This window comes from Pelodiscus sinensis, chromosome 8 (assembly GCF_049634645.1).
Source record: "Pelodiscus sinensis isolate JC-2024 chromosome 8, ASM4963464v1, whole genome shotgun sequence".
NCBI lineage: Eukaryota > Metazoa > Chordata > Testudines > Trionychidae > Pelodiscus > Pelodiscus sinensis.
Genome location: NC_134718.1, coordinates 71,083,762 through 71,105,161, shown reverse-complemented (window position 1 = coordinate 71,105,161; position 21,400 = coordinate 71,083,762). Strand labels below are relative to the sequence as shown.

The 21,400-nt window shown below is 38.5% G+C and overlaps 1 protein-coding gene across 2 annotated transcripts in view; it reads left to right on the top strand.

The window, feature by feature from the left end:
- Nucleotides 1-21,112, top strand: part of SLK (STE20 like kinase) — a 63,082-nt gene extending 41,970 nt beyond the window's left edge. Inside the window, exons 12-19 of one of the 2 annotated variants that reach the window (XM_006135378.3) lie at nt 1,535-1,714; nt 3,628-3,720; nt 9,376-9,505; nt 10,059-10,183; nt 12,793-12,981; nt 15,371-15,496; nt 18,427-18,540; nt 18,995-21,112. In XM_006135378.3, the coding sequence (XP_006135440.2) occupies nt 1,535-1,714; nt 3,628-3,720; nt 9,376-9,505; nt 10,059-10,183; nt 12,793-12,981; nt 15,371-15,496; nt 18,427-18,540; nt 18,995-19,141 (1,104 nt within the window). In that variant the 3' untranslated portion in view covers nt 19,142-21,112. The remainder of the gene's footprint in view (nt 1-1,534; nt 1,715-3,627; nt 3,721-9,375; nt 9,506-10,058; nt 10,184-12,792; nt 12,982-15,370; nt 15,497-18,426; nt 18,541-18,994) is intronic. The other variant, XM_006135379.3, reaches the window with a different exon arrangement.
- The last annotated feature ends 288 nt before the right edge of the window (nt 21,113-21,400 follow it).

Genomic DNA, 21,400 nt, shown 5'->3' with positions numbered 1-21,400 from the left:
GTATGGTCTCCAGCAGCCCCCATCTCCCTACCCCCATATTCCCTGAGCTCAGTGCTGGCTCTGGCAGCCCCCGGCTGGGCCCCTTTTCTCCGCCATAGGCTACGTCCCCAGGTGGCAGCGAGCAGCACAAGCTGGAGGATTCGGGAGGAGCAGAGGAACACAGCCAGTGCCTGCACAGAAGCAGTGGTTTCCTCTTCCACTGCTTCTCTCTAGCTGCAATATGGACGCCCTCTGCTCCTTAGGCCCATGCTCATGCAGCTCGCCACCTTCCACTTGCTAGCCTGAGGATGCAGATGAGTCTTCCTGCCCTGCTCCTGCTCTTGCCTAGGATTGCCAACTCACCCGACTGAGTGGATCAGGTGCCATTTGCAGCAATGGAGTCCAGTCTGTCTGGTACAGGAGAGTTGGTAACCTGTTCCTTCCCCCACAACTTCTGCCTCTGCAACCCCCTCCTTCACAGGTGCTTCTGTGAGTGATCATATATGCTCCAGATTCTTTCCCCCCACTATATCTAAGGGTACGTCTAGACTACAGGGTTTTGTCGACAGAAGTTTTGTCGACAGATACTGTCGACAAAGCTTCTGTCGACAAAGAGCGTCTAGACTACATTCAGTTCTGTCGACAAAGCAAGCTGCTTTGTCGACACAACCCTGTAGTCTAGACACAACCCTACATGCAATAACATCTTCTGTCGACAGAACTCTGTCGAAGGAAGGCATTATGCCTCGTAAAAGTCTACTTTTGTCGACAAAACTCTGTAGTCTAGACACACCCTTGATCATACTTGCAACACATCAAAGTAGGCATTCGCAGCCAGAACAGAAGATGCAAGAAGGATTCCCTTTCCCACAGGCAAGTTCCCAACCCTTACAAGTATCAGCAAGCTCCAGCTTCCTCAAGAAGATAAATAACTACTCCTGTCTTCTATATAGCAGGTCATAGGCCAAGATAATGGGCACCTTGAAATACGTACAGTGAGATATCACAGGTTCCCTGCTAGACTCTCAAAATGTTTTGATCTGGAGCTGATAAATATCTTGGGCCATGCCTCCCATCCTTGCTCTCATTTCATGTACACCCAGATAAATTATTTTCAACATAACGTACAGGCTTTTTGTATGAATTGGGAAGTGTTGCCCTCTATCGGCTGGCTGAAGATAAGGAATTTATTATTATTATTTGCTGAGGGTGGTAACCCTAGTTTTAGAGGCCTGTATTTTTAGACTATGATCATTCAGCTCCAGAGGTATGAATGTAAAATGTATATAGTAAATTGAGTCTATTGTGTAATGAATAAAGATTTGTAACACAGGAGGTCTCCCCCATGTGTTTTTCAGCACAGGCAAGGCATGCCTTGTTCATGTTCATACTCATTCACCCCAAATTCAAAATTTGGCATACCACAATTTGGAGTTCCTTAATTAAGCAAAGCAAATATGATTGCTTTTACTGTACAATTCTGCCGAACTTTCTCTCAACAGTCCCAAGTTCAGTTTCCTAGAAAAACATCCAATGAAATGGAATTATTTTACAGAGTAAAAAGCGGCAGTATGATCAAGAGATTGAAAATCTAGAAAAGCAGCAAAAACAGACAATCGAACGTTTGGAGCAGGAGCACACAAATCGTTTACGAGATGAAGCAAAACGTATCAAAGCAGAACAGGAGAAGGAATTGTCCAAATTCCAGAGCATGTTGAAAAACAGAAAAAAAGAGGTAAGACTCATTGATAATTTAGAAAGTAGGGGGCCTGATAGAAGTGAGTATGGCTTTAACCCCTGCCATAATGACTTCTGGATGCCTTCATAGCCATTGGCATATTTTGGTTGTTTTATTATGTACAAAATAGCTGACTGTTGAAATATTGACTTCTGCAGAAGTCAGTGGCAGATTATATGAAATACAAATTTACTAATCTGTAAAATTTAAAAAAATATATTTTTCATAGCACTTCACAAAACAAAGATAAATTTCCCTATATTTGTAATGTTAGAATTTCAAAAATAATACAACTTTGGTAACAGTTGAGTTATTATACCTACTGTAAATTTCCATTTGTTTATTCCTTAAGCCCATATTTTATAATTTTTCTGTAAAAGTATAACTCTGGTCAGCGTTGTCTGTCTCTACTGATTAACTCAATTGGGGGAAAAAAGGTAACTGAAAAGTTTTGAGACTAACTGCAGGTCTAAGTTATATAGTGTAACAAGTGAGCGAAGGATGAAACTGAAAGTCTGAACTGTTAATTTGCTTGTGGTAATGTGTGAGATAATTGTGCATTTACATATAGTTTTTTGCATATGAAGACTTTAATTTTTAAACTAATTGTATCAAGTTCTGTGTATGTAAAGATAATTTATTCAAGAATAATAGTTAAGATTAATATTCTTCACTCTAAAATCTATGGTGTACTATTAGGGCTTTTTTATAGGACTCTATAGTATGAACATGTTTAGAAAAATATATAATTTTATTTATTTTGATCTGTACACTGGTATGTATTAATCACTTTTTTTTCTTTTGCTGAACTTCTTGCATTTTTGAGTTTCTTTTTACTGGTGATTGGGTCTTATATGGGATAACTGGCGGAACTTATTGCTGTATACTGATCTAAAATAGTTCTTTCTTGGAAATAAGAATAGCATGTGGTGGTTTGGACTCTGATTTTTTTATGGGGCTTCCACTATTAAATAAACAGTTATTTGATCTTGCAGGCATATATTTTGTCTTTATTATTTATAGCTCAGTGGGGAGATTTACAATACGAGGAAAATGTAGCCAGAGCTCTAAAACTATCTGTTATATTGGAGAGTATGGAAAGTATGTATTATTAAAAACTGGTAATATTTAATCTCCAATAAATAAAATGAGAAAATCATCATATTCAAGTTGCTTTATTAGATAGTATTTAGAAATTAGCTCACCACTTTAAAGTGCATTATACTGAAACACATTTTATGCGATTTCAGCCTAATTGTAATACAGAGATTTGTAAGACTATAATAATTGGTAGGGATGGTTTTTACAAAGGCTTACTTTTTAAGTCTGAATACTTTCAGCCCTTTTATCTTTGGTGTACTTATGTGCCTCTTATATTTTAAAACATACTATGTAAGTGGTGTTTGTGATTCTCATATCCAAATTGATACAGTGTCATTTCTATATTCTCAATGTCAATAAAAGCTCTTTCTCAGTGGAAGTTCCCCTACTATCACTCATTTCAGATCTGTTACTATGGGGATAAAAATATTTTTTTAAACTTCCGGTACTGTTTAAAGATACTGCTACTATTGCAGGCAGCTTTCTTAATCAATGACAGCTTAAGTTACTGCATGAAACACATTAATGAGATAAACTAATCCATAGGAAGGAATTGCTGATTCTGAAGGAACTACATTCATTTGCATGTAAAATCAAACTGGTTTATGGCTCTTTTCTTGGCTGCACTTGGACTGGCACAGAGCATTCACTATCTTTTCCTTTTCACCTAATTAACACCTCTGCCATTAAAGGAATGCATGCTTTCCAGTACCTTAGTGCTTGAGCAATATCTGTCATGTTCCCAACAAATGCTTGCTGTGGAGAAAAAACATTATTTTCCCCACCTTCTGCATGCTTATACACTGTAGGTTTTTAATGAAGTGGAGAAAGCACCAAAAGAGCTGAGAAAAGAGCTCATGAAACGCAAGAAAGAGGAGCTTGCGCAAACCCAGCATGCTCAGGTAACAGCAGCAGCTTCATGCTACTAAAATCCAAAAAGCAGCAGTAGTGTCACAGCTTAATCATTTCACTTTCTTGTATAGAGTGACTTTGAATTTAATATCTAACCCTTGACATTTGTTCTGCTCCCCCAAATGCTCCCATAACTCTTCCCAATTAGTACAATATAGACTTATGTTAATACGTTAAAAAAGCTTAACATTCAGGAAGCTTATTCAAATTAGAAAAATATCTTTATACATCACAGGAAAACTCATTACATTGCCTTTTCAGCTGATAAGGAACTTGTGTGCATAATTTAAATGTTAGAATAGACAGTCAAGTCTTTTCAGGATTTTAAGCATAAAGAAGGAAAATAAAAGTGTAAAGTTAAGGATTATTGTTCATAACAGCACAGCATTGAAGTAAACTTGACTTAATTAAGTATCCAATGAAGTGGAAAGTTGTATAGAGACTTTAGAAGATTGCAAATATAATTCCACACTGACATTAATTGCCAGAACTGGATGAAAAAGACAAAAATATTCAGTGCGTGTTCTTCATTTGTAAGGTTTTGAATGTCCTATTCTACCTCTAGTCAAGATTGTATCACAAAAAGTTTTTTAGGATGAATAACTGAAGTGGGGTTGTCCTAAAAGTATAATTATTGTTTACAGTAGTAGAAAAGGTAGTGATGTAACTAGAGTATGTTAATAGCAATTTGACTTTGAAGCTTAGAAGTTATATTTTTATGGGCATGATGGGTTGAACAGCGTGAAACAAAGATGGGTGTACACGTGAGCAAAGTTCTTAGTAAACAGAATTTTAGACCTGCAAATTGTCCTAATTCTATCAGTGGATTAACTTGTTTCCACTATTGCAAAAGTTGTGATAAATAATTCTACCCTGATTAAGTTGACAGATCCTCATTTCTTGTCATCCAAAAGTACTGTAAGCATAAGCATCTCTACAAAAATTTGTTTTGAAATCTATAAACAAACCAGTTACTATACTTACTGGTACCATTTTTACTGTAAATAACTGTTAACTCAAACCATGAGCCTTGGAATCATCTTCCTCTCATGGCTGATATACAGTAGTTTGCCATCTTTGAAAGAGGATTTTTTTTTTTAACATTTTGACCTGGGAAGTACATTGTATTCTGATCCACAGGGCATTGCTCAGGTTATGATTCAATCTTTTCAATTGTCTTCGTGTACACTCTTCAATGCACAAATGCAGGATGTAAGTCCCAAAATACCAAGGGTTATTTCCCTATTTTTTCAATTTTATGTACTCTTCTGTTTCTTTCTTTGGCTCATACGTGCTGATGAATTTCATTGTCTCAAACTAAGTGGAAATTTGTAAAATTGTGTGGCTTGTGAATTCAAACTGCAATGGGTAACCTTAGCTAAAATGTGAATTTTCTCTTAGAAACAGAAGACATCAATAATTTAATGATTGTATCATTTCAGCACCTGTGAGAAATTGAATGCAGTGGTGAAGTTTTATGTTGTGTGTGTGTGTGTGCAGTGACATTTTTATCTTTGGGATGTTGGATGAAAGCTTTTTTCCTTTTCCAAATCCTAATACAATACTATGTTACTCCTTTCAGCACCAAAGAACTAATGCAACTGCTAAGGAGCAAATTGTATTGTGGTCTGCCTGAAATTTTTCTTCAGTGTTTATAGCATGTAATATGATAAAGATTGCGGAGAACATCTTCACTGGCAACTTGGTTGGATAGTGTAGGAGGCAGACCACAATACATAGGCTTTGTGTGTGATGTTTGGGATTGATGTAAGAAGCCGAAAGGACAGTACTTGTGTTTTTCAGATACCTGGCTTAGCTTTCTCTGCTAGCCATTTTAAATAAAAGAACCCTTTCATTGTGACTTCCAGTATAAACAGATTAGAATGGATATGTAAGTAATTGAGGGAGGAAATTGCTTTTTTTGACCTTGACTACACACCTTCCAACCCCTGGAGAAAATATTAATTAGAAATGTAAGACTGCATGAAAAAATACCCTGAAAGTAACCTATAGCATGTTTTACACAATTGTGCATCCAGCTAGTCCAGAATATGAAAGGTGTATTTCAAATATATTTCAGCCTTTTTACTCGTTCAGTTGAAAAGTGAATAATGTGAAACCCTTTAAAACTGTATTCTCATCAGTCCATTATTCTGTTTGTAACTAGATCACTGAGCTTATCCTTCTGATAACACCCATAATTGTCATTCCCCAGATATTCACCAGCTTGCTCCGTTTCCAATTTTATACCACCTTCTGCACAGCCCATTCACTCTATCACAATCTCCAACTGTACCCTTTTCAGTGTTCTCTACTGGACCCTTTACAGATGGTAGTGCCAATTGCAACTCACTGTCCAATGGGAGAGACATACACTTTGCTTACTATTTTCTTAATATCTCTAGGAGAGGAAAATGATCGATCCCTCTCTCTCATCCTCAGTCATTATCAGATGTGCCTGTAACTGATTGCTGATTCCAGATTTCACTGTTTGCATCTTTTTTCCATTTAAGCTTTGTAGAATATTTGCTGCATTCATCTTACTTTAAAGATCAATAAGATAAAGTGTTATTGCTTCTGCTCAGGACCAGATACCTCATTTGACCTTGATCCACCTGTATCTCCCAGCAGTCTTCCCATCTCTCTCCTCTCTAGAAACCATCTTAAATTTCATTTTTTCCTGTGAGAACAAATGCTCCTTCCTGGCTTTGCAACTTGGCTTATATCACAGCTATGAGCAACATTTCCATTGACTATATACTTGCTGGTTGTCAGTCATTCTAGAAATGAAGTGTCTGCTCTAACATGCTCAATATGAACACAGTGATGTAGTTAGACCACAGCTAATTAGTCCCCAGGAGACTACAGTGAGGAAGAAAATAGGAGAGACTAAGGCCTTGTCTACACTACCAAGTTTTGTCATCGAAAACTGCCTCTTGGTGACAAAACTGAGTGTGTACACGGTTTGATCTCTGCTACCCTGCAAGCATGCACCCATCCATTTTCAAAGCCCATGGAGGTATCTGACAGCTGAGTGTGTTGCTCCCTTTGGGGAACAAAGCAAATAATTGGAATGTTCCTGTTCTGGCTTGCACTAGAAATGCAGTGGCAGGCAGATTGACTGCCTGCAGCAGCAGGGGAGGAAAGAGGGGAGAGATGGCTGTGCTGCTTTGATGTACTTCATCAGGGAGAGCTCATGATGCACCTCCTGACAGCTGAGGAGGCTGAGATAATCCCAAAATATGTAGTGATTGGCTCCATCTTCCCACAACAGTGCATTGTGAGAAATATACCCCCCGTGCATTGCTCACACTGTTGATGGTTCCCCCAGTCTGGACATGATCTGTGGGCAGGAGAAGCAAAGAGTGAACACCATTTTGTGATTTATTTTTTTTTGTTTTGTCAACTTTTGGATGTTGACTTAGGATTTCTTGACAAGGCCTAAGGTGTCACCTGAGGCCATTGAAGTGGCAAGGAATTCATTAGTTGAGATCTAATCAGATGCTGAACCTTTGTCCCTATTCATACCATGCAGAGATTTATACAAAGATAATAAGAATCAAATCTCTTGCTTCTTAGCATATGTTTGTTTTCTTTCATTTGTAACAATCATCATTTTTAGATGTTTTGCTAAATCAGGCCTTTAGTCTATTTGTATATTGCAAGTACAGTAAAAATAGTTAAAACTTGTTGGACTAGTGCAGCAGAAAAGTTTCTTTGATAACCCTATGCAATACATGTTAATTTTCTGAATTGATGAGCACTAAAACAAGAAGACTTCCAAACTCAGAGTATAGAAAAGGCAAATTATTGCTTTTCATAATCTGTCCTTAAAAAATAATATACCCTTTGTAAAGGTAACTTTCAACAACAAAAATATTAGTGACTGTTTCAGAACTCTGCATTAATTATTTAACTCACAACTTTACTAATACACTTTTATAGCTTGGAAGCACTTTATTGAAAAACTGTTTGTTTAAAGGCAAAATTAACACAGTAATGAGGTATTTATTCTCCTTATGTTCTTTTTTTGTCTGTCCCACTAAAAACGCTGATTATACTGAGATTGTGGCCTTTTCCATGTAACCAGTACAGGTTCATTTTTAAAACACCTTTTTCTTAATTTAGAAAGTAGGTACAATGTATAGCATATTTTTCATACAATTGTCTTGTTTTATAGGGAAAAGGTGCATGCGTGTGCGTGTGCGTGTGCGTGTGTGTGTGTGTGTACATAAAAAAGTTGCATCAGTAGTAGTGTGTATAGGTGATAATAAACTGTAATGTCTGCTTTATTTTGACTAAATAACTTAGATGTGACCGTGCAAAGTGTGCACACAAAAAGGCTTTGCTTAATAATCCCAAGAAAATTAAGACTGCTAGACTCTTTATTACATTGGACTTTATTGTACCAATGAGTTTTTCTTGCTGTGTGTGTGTGTGTGTGTGTGTGCGCGCGCGCGCAAAGGAGGGTGGGAGGTGTCAACTTTGCAAATAAACATTTTTCTTATGTCTACAAATTAGGTTCCTAGTCCTGCAGCTTGTTCTGCATGGGAGGAGGACTTTTGCACCTGTGTGGTACCCCTTTAGGGAGTGGCAGTCCATGTTGGGCTCTACCAGCATGGAGCAAATTTCAGGACTGGGGCTATATTAATATGACTCCTTCAGTTTTTATTCTCTAGTGATATAAATAAATATACAAATATGAACATTATTTTGTTTAAAGGTCTTTTTAATTATGTGCAGATAGTTTCTATTGGTTTATAAAGGCTTGTTAACTCTACATGATGCCCAACAAAGAGTAGCTAACAATGACAGTATTTGGCTTTGAGTTTTTAGCACATGGTTGGTTGTCCTTTATTGCTACTGCCTGGCTTCTTCAGACCCATGCAGGTACTATCACATTTAGTCGGGTTATGCAGCCCTTCCAAAACCTAGAGCCTAGGTAGAAAGGATATTTAAACACTGGCTTTACATTTACATAAGCCACATATTTTCCACCTCTTTAAATTCTTCTGTGAGGGACTGCTCCTTATTAGTAGGGCTTAGTATTAGCCCTTCCATGCATCTTGCAGGACAGTACCATTATCCAAACAAGGACAGGAACCAAAGTTCCCTCCCTTTTCCCCTCCCCCCCCCATAAATTTCACACGTAAATTGGGCAGTTGGTGTTCTAATTATCAGAGTGTATAATAGTTACCTCTCCCAGGTGTTGACACATTATTTGAGCAACATTAGTCGCTCTTGTGGTTCAGGGAATAAAACATTTTAGTTTTTAATATCTTGCGTTTTTGTAGATACACAATTTCCACCCACTTTCAGGCCAGTTGCTATTTTAATTTGAGAAGATGTAAATTATTTTTTCTAATCAGACTTATACTATATTTTACTCTGATCATAAAAACTGCAGATTTTGTTTAGTTTGTCTCATTTCTAAAAGTGCAATATTCTATACCTTTTCTCTTTTTATTGGGCATTCCAAAAAATGGATAAATTTATAGCAGATGTATTGTAGGTCAAATTTTCATAAATGTGTTTGGTTTGCAATCTAGTCAAGGGAACAAAGAGAATTGTTCTGGGAATCTCAATAAAATTCAGTATGAAATAGAAATACAGCAACTTAATCTATTTTTACTGGTTTTTCATAGGAACAAGAATTTGTGCAGAAGCAGCAACAAGAATTGGATGCATCTCTTAAAAAAATCATCCAGCAGCAAAAAACAGAGCTAGCCAGTATTGAGCGAGACTGCCTGAATAACAAGCAGCAGCTTATGAGAGGTATCCATCATCAAATTTCTCATTTAAAACTAGATTTTATTTTGTTCAACTTTTCACCTCAGAGAGCGGTTAGAAAAATAGTAACATCTGACTTTAACACTGGATGCCCTTGATTGTATAGATTAAGTTTTAAACTACAGTTTCAGTTTTATCTTTAATATGAAACAGAAATGCATTTAAAATGGCTTTGTTCTGGTAACAGAAACATGGTTAAAAATTTTTTGAGAAGTACCATGTCTCTTCTGACTCAGTTAGACCTATTTATTTGCATAGTTTTGGTCACAAAATTTTGAATTTTGCTTGTAACTGTATAAAGAAAATAATGTATTCAAGAAATTTTCATGTAATGCTTTTCTTGGATTATTTCTTCATTAAAATTATAGCTATTGATCATATTACTAGATATAGTTATTGTGATATATGAATTAATGGCTGCTTACAAATGTTATCATTTTTTAAATTAAAATATCCCAGTACTGTAATTTTAAATATATATGTATAGATTAGAAAATATTACATAATACTTTCTGAAACAAACTTCCTCCCTCTTCAGCTCGGGAAGCTGCAATCTGGGAGCTGGAAGAGCGACATTTACAGGAAAAACACCAGCTTCTCAAACAGCAGTTGAAAGATCAGTACTTCATGCAGAGACATCAGCTACTTAAGAGGCATGAGAAAGTTAGTGCTGAGTTTGTGACTTTGCTCTATATTACAGCCGTCAGTGGTTTATTAGTGTCTTGAATTCTAGACAATTAGTTTACTTGTTTTCAGGAACTTGGTTCATTCAAGTTATATTGCTCCTTTCTTGCTATATACAGCTCTCTTTTTATTTTGTTGATTCAGTCAGTACATTGAGGCACTTTCTCCAAGTTGTTTGACATGTTTGGTAACTAACATATAATGTATATTTCAAGCACTTAGAGTGGGCCAGATTTCTTGTAATTAGGAGGGAGACAGTCCATATTCAAAAAGATAACAGTCTAAATTTAAGGCCAGATGCAACAAGTCAGAGCAGTAAATGATTAGGGAGCATAAAGGGAGAGTTACAAATATAAAACACTATCTTGTGAAAGCACACTTTTACATAATTTAAGTGATCAGTCCCATCTATTTGCATAATTATTTGTAACATCAGGCCTTAAAGTAATGGAATCAAGATACTTATGACAAATGTAACCCCAAAATTAGATTTCATAAAACAAGTTTTAAAAACTAGAAAAGAAGAATTTCCATGAATGGATTCTTGCTGTTAGTATTGTTATTTTATTCCAATGGAAGATGTTGCTTTAAACCAGGGGTGGCCAACCTGTATTTCTTGAGCTGAATGTGGTTCTTTGATTAAGGAAATGCAGCTCCTGCTGGTCCTGAGCCGCGCGCCCAGACTGCTCATGGTCGGCCACTCTGCGCCCAGCGCCTAGAGGGAGAAGCGTGCGGTAGCGGCTCTGGGACCCAGGCATTATGTTAGAGTGGGGGAGGGGAAGAGGATGCCTAGCTTTGGGGGAGAGGAGGTGGATTGGGTTAGAGTTGGGGGGGGGGTGCATGGCTCTGGGGGAGAGAAAGGAGATTGAGTTAGAATGGGAGGCTGGGGGTGTTTGACACTGGGGGAAAAGGAGGGGGATTGGGTTAGAGTGGAGGGGACGGGGGACTGAAGCACCTTAAACTCAAAGTCTTCATGGATGCAGAATAAGGCTGCTAACACAGATGTCATATTTAAATTCCAGGGTGAAAAAAAGAATCAGCATGTACCTGGGTTATACTGTGTTTCTTTAAAGAAAATTCAAAGGTTCTTGTTTGCCAGGCTGAAGTAATTTATTCTGAGATATGAGTCTCTCCCTTCTTGTTTTTCAACCTCTCGTATTTGCAGTCTGGGAAAGACCTGAATTTTTAGAACTATAAAAAAGCCATAATCTTAATAAGTAAAAAAAAAAATGAGGAAACCATACCAGAAATCAACAAGCTGCTTTTTTTGTGAGAGAGAATATTGCTGTATTTTTAAAGGTTTTTTTTAAAATGTGATGTTTGTTCCTTGTAAAGTTCTCTGAAGATTATGGATTGGCCATTAATTTTTTAAGTGACTAGAGACTTTTTCATTGGTTTTTCTCCAAAATGTCCTGTAATGTTGTTTTTATCACTACATTTTGTGTACGGTGTCTGTCTGTCTGTCTAAAAATAAATATGTAATATGTGGCTCCTCGTGCTCTATCTACCGCTATTTTGACTCTTCGTCTCTAACTGGTTGGCCATCTCTGCTTTAAACAAATAGTTCCCTGCAGTGTTTAGAATCTCATGATTCCAATGTTGTGTTATGCAGGAGAACCTGACAGAGATATTGACCATATTCTGAGCTACATTGCACTGGTTGTAACTCCAGAGTAATTACACTGATGTATTAAAAATGAGCATTTTAATATAGATTAAGAGCCTTTATTTCAGAATATTTAACTTCAGTGTCCCGTATAAGGCCCCAAATTCAGCAAAAATACTATAAGGCCCTATCATATTCATCGCCACAAAAAATGCATCCCAGACCATGAAATCTGGGCTTCTGTGTATTTTTAACCCTATCCTTCTAAGCTGGTCAGCTGTAGAGCAGCTGCTGGCCAGGTTCCCAGCTCTGAAGACAATGCCACCAACAGCAGCTGTGTAGAAGTAAGGGTGGCAATTCTGCTACCATACCATGCTACCCTTACCTCTGCGCTGCTGCTTGTGGGGGCAAACCCTTCAGAACTGGGCTCCTGGCCACAGCAAGAGCTCTTCAGTCACCCAACTTTGAAGGCAGTGCAGAAGTAAGGGTGGCAATATCATGCCTAGTCCTGTAATATCTTTACAACCCCCTTTTTGGTCAGGACTGTTTAGTTTGGGAAATGCAGATTTTTAAGGACTTCAGGTGTTTATAATTTGCTCTTTTAAATTAAAATATGTAAACAAGTTTGTTAAAATATCTTGAAGTTTACAATTTAAATATCTGAAACCAAGACATTCAAAAATTTTCAAACGCTGTGATGGTGAAATTTACAAAAATGGACTATGAATTTGGTAGGGCCCTAATGATAAGCACATTTCCATATTCAGCAAAGAACTTGCATATATGTTTGACTTACGTGGATTAGCACCTGATCCAAAGCTTTTTGGAATCAACAGAAAGACACCCATTGGCTTCCCTAAGCTTTGAATTAGGCCCTGCAGAAATGAGATGGATGAAAGCACATGGGCCTAATTGTTTAAACATATACTGTTAGTCATTTAGCAATATTATAAAACAAAGTTTTTGTTCAAAACCTTTTTAGGAAACAGAACAGATGCAACGATATAATCAACGGCTTATTGAGGAGTTAAAGAACAGGCATACTCAGGAAAGAGCAAGACTGCCCAAAATCCAGCGAGGGGAAGCAAAGACTCGAATGGCTATGTTTAAGAAAAGTTTAAGAATTAACTCATCAAGCACTCCAGAACAGGATCGGGAGAAGATTAAACAGGTGACTGACACACATCTCTGGTTTAAATACCTGAAAGTACTTGAGTCTAGTGAAGTTTTGAAGTATACTTATTAGGGATGTTAGATATTGTGTAATGGAATAGTTGTGTAACTCCATGAAATCTTAGCAGTCCAACTCCCGGGGAGCCCCCTGCAGCAGCTCAGAGTGGCAGGTGGAGCTAGTCCATGAGGGGAGCCAGTTGAACACCAGCTCCCCACACAGAATGGCTGCCTGCCACCCCTTGCTGCTGCCTCTGATACAGCAGCACAGGATGGCAGCAGCCCCTGTCTGGGGGGAGGGGCCGAGCTGTCCGCAGACAGTAGCTGCTGCTACGGTGCAGTCTTTGTCTGAGAGAAGCTTGGACCCCCCCCACGGGCAGAGGCTGCTGCTGTGGAGCAGCCTCTGTCTGCAGTGGGCCCGGGCCCATACTTACCATGGACGGAAGCTACTCCATTGGATGCGGCGCAGCTTCTGTCTGCAGGGAGCTCAAGCCTATCACGGACAGAGGCTCCCCTGCCCCCATGCCTCTCGCTGCTACAGGCAGCAGCTCAGTGTGGGGCAGGCAACGTTGGGGAGTTAGTGCTAGGGAGAACTGGCTGTTAGCCTGGTTCCCTCCAACAGCAGCTCCTGCCCCCCCCCCTTTCCCTGCTGAAGGAGGCACTGGGGAAGGAGGGGGGAAGCGGGTGCATGTTAACCAATATGCACATTATTCCAATAGGCAACCGATTCCCACAAGTATTGGCTCCAACCTGCCTCCCTCACCTTCTATGTTGCTGCTTCTCTGTCAGAGGCAGCACCATGGGGGTGGAGGAGTAGGCGGATCCAGTGCTAGTGGGGAGCCAGCTTTTGTTAGAGGCAGTGGGGGCAGAGGGAAATGTGTGTAGTTCACAAGGTTAACTGATACCTAGGCTTACCAGTTAATTGTTTGGATGTCTACACGATGACATCCCTAATGCTTATATGTATTCAGTTGTATTTTAAAAGGCATCGGTTTGAAGGCCTATCGATATTACCCTGTGCAGCAGCATGAGTGTCCCAAATCAGTCTCTTATGTCAGAAGGGCATGAGAATGTTAAGAACTTTATATTGCTTAGTGTTTCCTTTCATGAACAACTTTTGGAGTATAATTTTAATGAGTTTCAAACAGAGTGCCATCCAGTCCTCTGTGCAGGTTTGATGAATTTAGAATATATTTCTAAAATCATCACACTGTAAAATGGAGACTGGATTGTTTATCAGAGAACTCTACCTACTGGGTCAGTCTGGAGCAGCCATTTTTACTTGCAGTGTAAGGGAAGTATTTGTGGTTACCTTTAATCCTTCTCCAGATTTGTTTGTACAGATCAGTTGGTTGTGTGCCCCAGTCACTTCTGATGTTTCCAAGTCATGAGCACATTATAAGGTTAGCTGGAGTGCCTGCAGCAGATCAGATTACTTCAATTGGATATAACCATAGACATTTAAATGGTTCTGACTTTTGACTGCCTAGGTTTGATGCAGTCATCTGTACACCTTCTAATTATTGAATATGAATGATGTTGATCATTTTAGGCGCCAGTCCTCAAAAGACTTACCACATACTTAACTTTACATACAGTAAGTGATCCCATGGAAATCAATGTGACTACTGAGTGTGTAAAGTTAAGTACGGGCATAAGTTTTTGAATTGTTGGGGCTGTAGATTTGATGGTGTGCACTTAATAAAATAAGATTGTATATGAGGTGAAAGGCAAGAATTACTCATTTATGGCTTATGCATATTTTGAACATTCCATTATTTTTTAAAAATGTAGAGCCAGAGTCTAAGCTGGTGCAAATCCATTTGCACCATTAAAGTCAACAGTACTTTGTTGATTTACACAAGAAGATTTTGGGTTCATAATAACTGTAATTGGCATATTTTAGGGCAGGGGTGCCTAGATCTGTTCCCTGAGGCTCAGCATTAGGGAGCCTGCACTAGCCCCCCACCCAGGCTCTGATATGGGGGTCTTTCTCCTTCTCAGTCAGGAGCAACATAAGTGAAGATTCTCCCCCCCCTCTTCTCAGTTGTGTGCAGCCCCCGGCTGATTTCAGTGTGGGTCAGTGGCCCCTGACCCCAAAAAAGTTCTTCAACCCTATTTTAGTGGCACTGAAGTAGTAGTTATTTTTAAATGGGGATTTTAAACAAAGATGGAGAAGTGACATGACACAGAAGAGATGGGGGAGGAGCCTACTTTGGATAAGGGTATAATGGAAAATTCAGGAAATTACACTGATGACTTTAATCTTGTAACGTTCTGTCTAGTTATACTTTACATCCATTATGTTCTTTACATCCCTAGAAAAATCATTTATAAGATATAGCAGTATTAAGTACAGTATAAATCACCTACTCTGCTTTTAATTTTAGTTTGCTACTCAAGAAGAAAAGAGGCAGAAAAATGAGAGGTTGGCTCAACATCAAAAACATGAAAATCAAATGCGGGACCTTCAGTTGCAGTGTGAAGCAAACATCAGAGAACTGCACCAATTACAGGTTAAACATATAGAGCATAAAATAAGCAGTGTATGATGAGAGTCATGTTAATCAATACCAAATGAGCAAATTCTGAATTTACTGATTAGGAAAATGTTTTGCTGGTTTTTTTCTTACAGAAATACCTACCTATATAGAAATTGAGAGCCTTCTCTAAGAGATGCAGTATATTATAACATAGTTAATGATAAATAGATTTCCGTGCACACACACTAAAATAAGAAATATTACCTTTGTGCTTACCAACCTTTGTTTTAACTGCTATTTTTCTTTGGCAATATTTCTTTTTAATATTTTTTAATCAATATTCAGAACAGAGACAGGCAGCACCATCTTCTGTTAATTGATTTTTCAGTTCCTCTGCGTGATGTCAGTATCTCACCATAACAGTAGCTCTATAGTACTATATGTAATGAACCCTGTCTTGCATAGGACAGGATGCTGATTATATCTGCAGTTGTGGGACACAACTAAATTTACAGTGATCTAGGCCTCAATTTTTGGTCCTTTCATGACGTAAGTTGTAAAACCAGCTGCTGTACATCATTCGCCATATCCTCTTCCCCATTAGGGCTATGTCAACACTACAAAGAAAAGTTGGAAAAAGATACGCAAATTGCTTATCCTGTTTTTCTTTTGAAAGAGGCTTTTCCGAAATTTGGTGCATCTGTATGGCACGAAATTTTGGGAAAACCTCCTCTTTTTTGACACATCCCTTTTTCTTCGTAAAATGAGGTTTACAGGGATGGCGCAAGAGTGTGTCCGCTTTTCCGATTCCCCCCACCCCCTTTTCTCCCTCCCCACATAGACATAGCCTATTTTGCTCCAGTAACCTAAGGCAGATTCAAGATTTAAGTGACCTGCCAGTGGAAATCCTACAGTAGCATACAGCCAAGGAAACTGGAGCTGCACCACTCTTTCACAGCACCATGTGGAAGTGAACATGTTCACAGCATTGATGTGCTTCAGTGAACCCCCCTGCTCTGTACCTCATTAGGGGCCATTTCAGCTGGTGTAAGTTAGACCTCCCCTTTGGCTGCTTTGAGCTGTAGCAGGGGATAATTTGGCTCCCAGCTGGCTTCAGGAGGAAGACAATGATGTAAGGGTACAGCACCATTAGCTATCAGTGTTCCCCATTCTTCAGGTCTTAGACTGAGCTCAGCTAGGATTGATGCCTAAGACAACCTTGGTGATGTAGGTTCTTTGGCAAATGTTTATAATGAAAGTCTTCAGCAAGGTATTAAGCATATCCTTGCCTTTACGCAGGTTAGTAATAGGGATGTAAAAGGCTAATCGGTTAACTGGTAAGCCTCCTTAATGGATGAGGCTTACTGGTTCCAGATAACCAGTAAGGGCTGGAGCAGCTCTGTCTGTGTCCAGCCCACTCCGCTCCCCCTCCCCCCCACCTCCAGGTTATACGCTGGCTCGCGGCTACAGAGCCCATGAAGCTCCCTGGGAACGTGGCTGGCAGCACCCCCTGCTGGTCCCATTTCTGGGGAGGTGGCTTCACTGCCGCGGTAAAGCTTCCTCCCCATGAGCAGGGCTGGAAGTAGCCCTGTCCCTGGTCCTGGGGAGATGGCTTCACTGGCAGCTCTGCAGTATCTGGCTCCCCAGGAGCAGGGCTGGCACCAGGTAGCCAGATACTGCAGAGCTGCCAGCAAAGCCATCTCCCCAGGAATGGGTCCAGGGTTGCTTCCGGCCCTCCTCCTGGGGAGGAAGCTTTACTGTGGCAGTGAAACAGCTTTCAAGGAGCTGGTTGTCACTCTGCAACCCGCAGTGAAACCTTCCTAGGAGCACTGGCTTGGCTTGTTCAAGTTATACTGCAGAACCCGCAGCGGTGTATTACAGTAACTTTAGCAGTTACACGGTAACATTTTTACATGTCTTTTTACATCCCCAGTAAGTAGTCCCGTTCCCTTGTGCCTTGTTGGGCTACTCATCTCTTTAAAATTGAGTAGTCCTTTGGCACCTTAGAAACTAACAAAAATCTAAAGAGTATCATGAGCTTTCGGTGGGCAGATGAGCTCATGTGTTTAAGGTTAGCCATGTGCATAAATATCTTGCACTCTCCTGTGGCTTGTTGCCTTTTACCTCTTTGTAGTTGTGATTCTGATACTCCCTCAAGACATATAGCCTTTGATTTGTCAGTCAGCCTCAACTACTGGAATCAATGGCTGAGGTGGTTGCAAGCATACTGTTCTAATGTGAGGAGCTCTTAAATTGAGTCTGACAAAACTGACGTGACTGAACAGAGCAGATGCACTGTGTGACACTGAACAGATTAGCCAGTAAGACAACATGCAGTGTTGAGTGACGTTATCTTCTACACCAGTGGTTCTCCAACTGTGGGTCAGGACCCCAAAGTCGGTTGTGACCCTGTTTCTATGGACTCCCCAGGGCTGATGTTAGACTTGCTGGGGGCCAAAACTGACGTCTAAGTCCCACCGCTTGGGACCAGAGCACGAGCCCCTCTGCCCAGGACCTAAGCCACAGTGAAAGGGCTTCAGCTCTGGGTGGCAGGACTTAGGTAATAGGACCCCTGCCTGAAGCTGAAGCCTTTGGGTTTCAGCTTTGACTCCTGCCTCCCCCACCTGGGGTGGTGGAACTTTGGTCCCTGTGTAGTAATTTTTGTTGTCAAAACAGGATCACAGTGCAGTGAAGTTTTAGAACCCCTCTTCCAGGCCAGTAAAACACATTTCACAATATTCTGATTATGCCATATTTTATAACACACAATCATTGGGTCTGTTGGAAACATGAGGTCTTGATAAGAATACAGTACTAACATTGCATTATCGTATAATTATTTCACATCACAATATGCAGTGTAAGCTGGTTTAAAAGAATTAGGGCAACATATGTTACTGTGCAAATGGTTAATTGTCTAATCTGAATTAGTTTTCTTTAAGGATTATCTGCCTTACTTTCAGAATGAAAAATGCCATCTACTAGTTGAACATGAGACTCAGAAACTAAAAGAGTTAGATGAAGAACACAGCCAAGAACTGAAGGAATGGAGAGAGAAACTAAGACCAAGAAAAAAGGTAACCAAGAACTGTTTATAAGCAGAAGACAGATAAATGTTGTATCATACTCTGAAATTGAATGGTTACAAATAGGGCAGGACAAAAAATCAATCCCAGGAAAACAGTGAAATTTAATATACAAAAAAATCGGTAGAGTATCTAGAAGCTACAGTGCATACAAGGGAGGCAGACCCAAGAAGCTTGCAAGTTATCCACCTTTTAGCATCTAATAGAATGTTTGTGCCCGTGTGTTTGTGTGTGTAAAAATAAATTGGACACTTAAACATAGCTACTGCTTTGGGCAGATTGTTTTATAGATGCAGACTAAGTGAAATAGTAAGACCTGAATGTTCAATTTGATGTTTGTCCATGTTTTTTGTAGTCTGTTACGTGAAAGTTGGACAAATAATACAGTGTAAGTGGATTTCTTTATACTTCACCATATACACTTTTGTTAATCTGTTCTTTTTAGACACTGGAAGAGGAATTTGCTAGGAAACTTCAAGAACAGGAAGTTTTCTTTAAAATGACTGGAGAGTCTGAATGCCTTAACCCTTCAACACAGAGCCGGATTTCCAAATTCTATCCAATCCCTAGCCTGCACTCCACTGGATCGTAACTAGGAACTTCTGTAGATTTTCTTATTTGGAATTCTCATATCTCCAGCTTCTGCCACAGTAGAATTTACAAACTACATCAGAGGATCTCAGTGCTTCTAAGTTTCAGTGGAGACAATCAACTGTCACTGTCAAGATTTTCCTTTTTGTTTCTGATGGGGAGAAGACGAAATAGAAGAACAGACATTGATCTGCAATGATAATATGATGTCATCGTTCAGATGTTTCAAGAAGAATTTTTTTCTTTATAAATCTGTTTCAGAAATGTTGTCTACTGTTTTGACATTAAGCAAATAAGCCTACAATGTTAGATATAGTCATTAAGGTCACAAAAAGAAACTGTTACACAAGTTATATGAACAATGCAATATTATTACCTTTTATTAACACTGATTTATCCACCGCAGAATTTCACAACTGAATCTGTGCTGTAAAGAGTTTAAAAGTTTTGTGTTATTGAGAGAGTCATTCTTAACCTGGGGCAGAAATATTTCTTCAAAGTGTATTGTTGAATTAGAAGAAAAAGAGCCTCAACATAATTAGTTACAGCAAATGCCTTTAAACATTTAAAAATAAATCTTCTGGCATCATAACTCAAGCAACCAAACCTCCATTACATGTTTTGTACATTAAAATCCATGATGAAATGGGGTGCTAGTTTCATTAATCCAGTGCCTGAGATACTTATTAATCTTTGCAATAGGATAGGCTTTTATTGTTGTTTTAAAAAAAAAAACCTTCTTAGTATTGGTTACTGTAAAAAAAAATCTTGCTGCTACTGCCATTTTTGTCATAATTCCTCACCCTAAAATATTTTGCACTAAAATATGTAAAGGTGAAAAACCGCTAACTTTAAAATGCACAAGTTATTATTTTCTTTACACATCAGAGGTATTTACTTCTACAAAATGAAGTAAAAACTATAGAATGTATTTTCAAAGTATAATGTGCATTTGCACATTGTTTCTCTAACATACTTGGACTGGGTAGATGAATCCTTCTGTTTTTACCAAAGTCTCTTCATTTGAAACTCCATCAGAGAAGTGGAAGTGGCTGGTCATATTTATGAACTAATTGCCGATATCTGATATGAATAGAAATATTTTGAAATTTTTGTTTGTCAATTTAAGTTAAATATGTAGACAAACTACTTTACAGATATGTATGTGTTTGGGTTGGGGTTTTTTTGCCACATAATAATTAACGTGTTATGATTTTTATTTTTCAAGTTCATACGTGTACTGTGGGTTATTTACTTGATTGATTTGCAGTGGGAAGAAAAATCTGAAATGTTTATCTTGTACCCGGTGAGGAAAAGGAAAAGTAGACTTGGAGGTTTAGAATTTTGAGTCATATCAAGACAGTATTATAAACTGTACATTGGTATGCCAAAGTTAAATTTGTAAAATAATGTTTGGTTTGTCATTTGAGATGATCTTTTAGTATCTTTGTAAAAGTTCTTTTATTTTTGTTTGTTTGATGCAAGCTAGCAAAAGAAATGAGACTGCTGAACATATAATGTTCATTTCATGGGAACAGTGATGCATGTGAAAGAACTGATTATAAATTAATGTAGAATTTTAATTAGCCTTGGTTGAAATCTTGGATGCTGAACTTTTAGCCTGTTAGTGCAGACAATTTAAATTAACAGCACAGTAAAGATAATTGAGAAATGCATGTTTTTGCTTAAATTTTGTAACATTTTTGATAAGCATAACTTACTCTGAAAATTACTTTATAGCTAGCCTTAATTTCTGGCATTTTATTATATAAATATGTATTGTGTACTGGATGTAAATTCACATACCATATCATACTAGAATGTTATATGTCGCTATTTGCAAAATTCTGTAATATGTTTATTTTAAAATGCTAGGGTGAAAAATGTCTTTGAAGGCCTCTACTTTTTAAGCTACATCTTTATAAAATGACTAGAACTAAATATAATATTAAATAGTGTTTATATCGCTATAGTCACCAGAACAATGTGTGAAAAACGGTTGCAAAGTACATTTAGTGTTTAATTTTTTGTGAGGGCGTCAGGCAGATTTTCCCTATCCAAACTATGCTTTCACCTCATTCACAATGTTTACTCGCTTCCCAGGCAGGGTATATTTTTTTCTCCTCACACTCCCATCATTTTTGGTTATTTGAATTATCTTTTGCTAATCTGTTTTATGACGCACTATATATCTTGTTCTGCATTTGTAAGACTTTTTATTTGACTTCCACTACCTTCCTCAATAATCTCTGTAACCTTA